The sequence below is a fragment of the Trypanosoma conorhini genome (genome assembly GCF_003719485.1).
Source record: "Trypanosoma conorhini strain 025E chromosome Unknown Tco_14.4_contig_01107, whole genome shotgun sequence".
NCBI lineage: Eukaryota > Euglenozoa > Kinetoplastea > Trypanosomatida > Trypanosomatidae > Trypanosoma > Trypanosoma conorhini.
Window position 1 is genome coordinate 1 of NW_021705202.1, and position 1416 is coordinate 1416.

Below are 1416 nucleotides of genomic sequence, written 5' to 3' on the forward strand. Positions count from 1 at the left end.
GCCACCGCGGTGGGAAGGTAAAAAAGAGTCCTCGTCGCCGTCGACTACCGGTGCCTCTAGCGGGAAGGAGGAAGAAGGAGGGGGGATGGAGGCGTGTCGGCGGCACAGCCAGCGGCGGTGGGGGGCAAACAGGGCACGGAGACACGCAGCGGCAGCGGCAGGCACGGCGCACGAACTCAACGTGAGCCGCGGTGGTTTAGCCCCAAAGAAAAACAAAAAGAAGCAAAATTAAAGCATTTAAAAAGAGGTGTAAGCCCAGAAGGACTCAGGGAAACAAACAAACAAAAGATAAAACAAAGTTACTTCGGCAGGGGTTCCTTTATGCGTGTCCAGAAGCACAAGAGGACAGTGAGCGTGTATATGCACCGCCCGCACTAAGAAAATTAAAAAAAACTGCTCAAGCTCGCACACGCACCCACCCACACACACACGCGGTGGCGGCCTCGTGGCTGTGCGCCCCGCACGGACTGGCCAAGCGAGGCACGCGGCCGCCGCCACCGCGTGTGTAGGCCGGTGGGTGACAGCAGCAAACAGGAGGGGAAACTCGTCACTCGTGGAATCGTGTACAGAATGCGGCCAGAGGGGAAGGAGAAAAGGGAAACAAAAAAAAAACAGAAAAGAGAGAAGGATTGTCCCACAGGGATGGCAAGCAAACTGAGCGCACAAGGCGTACGAGCCCTCCCCGCCAGGGTGTCAGTGTGTGTGTGTATATTTGCCCTCGCCACCTACGCAGCGGCGCAGGCAAGGGCAGCCGTGAGCAGCAGCAGCAGCAGAGACGCACGCACAAACAGGGCGTTGGTGGCAGTGCTGTCCGCAGAATTTGTCACGGCTTCCTGAGTGGCACCGCCGTGTTCAGCCGTCCTTGGACGTTCCGCACCGTCTCCCTCTTGTTCACTGTCTTTTGCCGCATTCGTGTGTCCCGCGGCAACGTCAACGCCGCCTTCCACCTTGCCCGACGAACTCGTTGCAGACGGACCCTCAGCTCCAGAACCCTTGCTGCTGCTGCCGCCGCGATCCGTGCCGGCACCGTGTGCAACGGCGGCGTTCTGCGTCAACGCTTCGCCGCCGGGTCCGGCAGGGTTGACCTCCGCGCCGCCATTCTCCCCTTCAGCCGGTTTCATGCCCTCTGCGGCTGGTGGATCTTCTGTCAGCGGCGGCGCAACCACCGGTATTGGGTGGGCGTTGATGTTGGGGGGGACGTCGCACACCTCGGCGTACTTGGGGCACACAATACTCCCGCTCCAGTGCTCCCCTTCGGGCTTAACGGTTTGGCCCTCCTCGCACTCGTGCCACGTTGCGTCGCCATGGAACTGCACCTTCAGCTTGCCGCCGTCGCACTGAGTGTTCACGCACACATCGCCAATGGGGGTTCCACTCCACTTAAGGTCATTCCCTTTCACGCAGCGGGAGTTGGGG

General features: G+C 60.5%; 2 protein-coding genes across 2 annotated transcripts in view, besides 3 other annotated features; both read right to left on the reverse strand.

Moving 5' to 3' along the window:
- Window positions 1-271: 271 nt before the first annotated feature.
- Window positions 272-298: a sequence feature (A-rich).
- Window positions 299-406: 108 nt separating this feature from the next.
- Window positions 407-431: a microsatellite.
- A 154-nt stretch (window positions 432-585) lies between these two features.
- Window positions 586-627: a sequence feature (A-rich).
- Window positions 628-725: 98 nt separating this feature from the next.
- Tco025E_09420 (uncharacterized protein) lies at window positions 726-1121 on the reverse strand (the record flags this gene model as incomplete). The annotated part of the gene is made up of 1 exon (XM_029376239.1): window positions 726-1121. The coding sequence occupies one exon, from the start codon at window positions 1119-1121 to the stop codon at window positions 726-728; it is 396 nt and encodes a 131-aa protein (XP_029223641.1).
- Window positions 1122-1386: 265 nt separating this feature from the next.
- Tco025E_09421 (uncharacterized protein) overlaps window positions 1387-1416 on the reverse strand; it is a gene marked incomplete at both ends in the record, with an annotated part of 387 nt that continues 357 nt past the window's right edge. Inside the window, one exon of the mRNA XM_029376240.1 lies at window positions 1387-1416. This exon is cut by the window's right edge and continues 357 nt beyond it. Coding sequence (XP_029223642.1) covers window positions 1387-1416 — 30 coding nt within the window.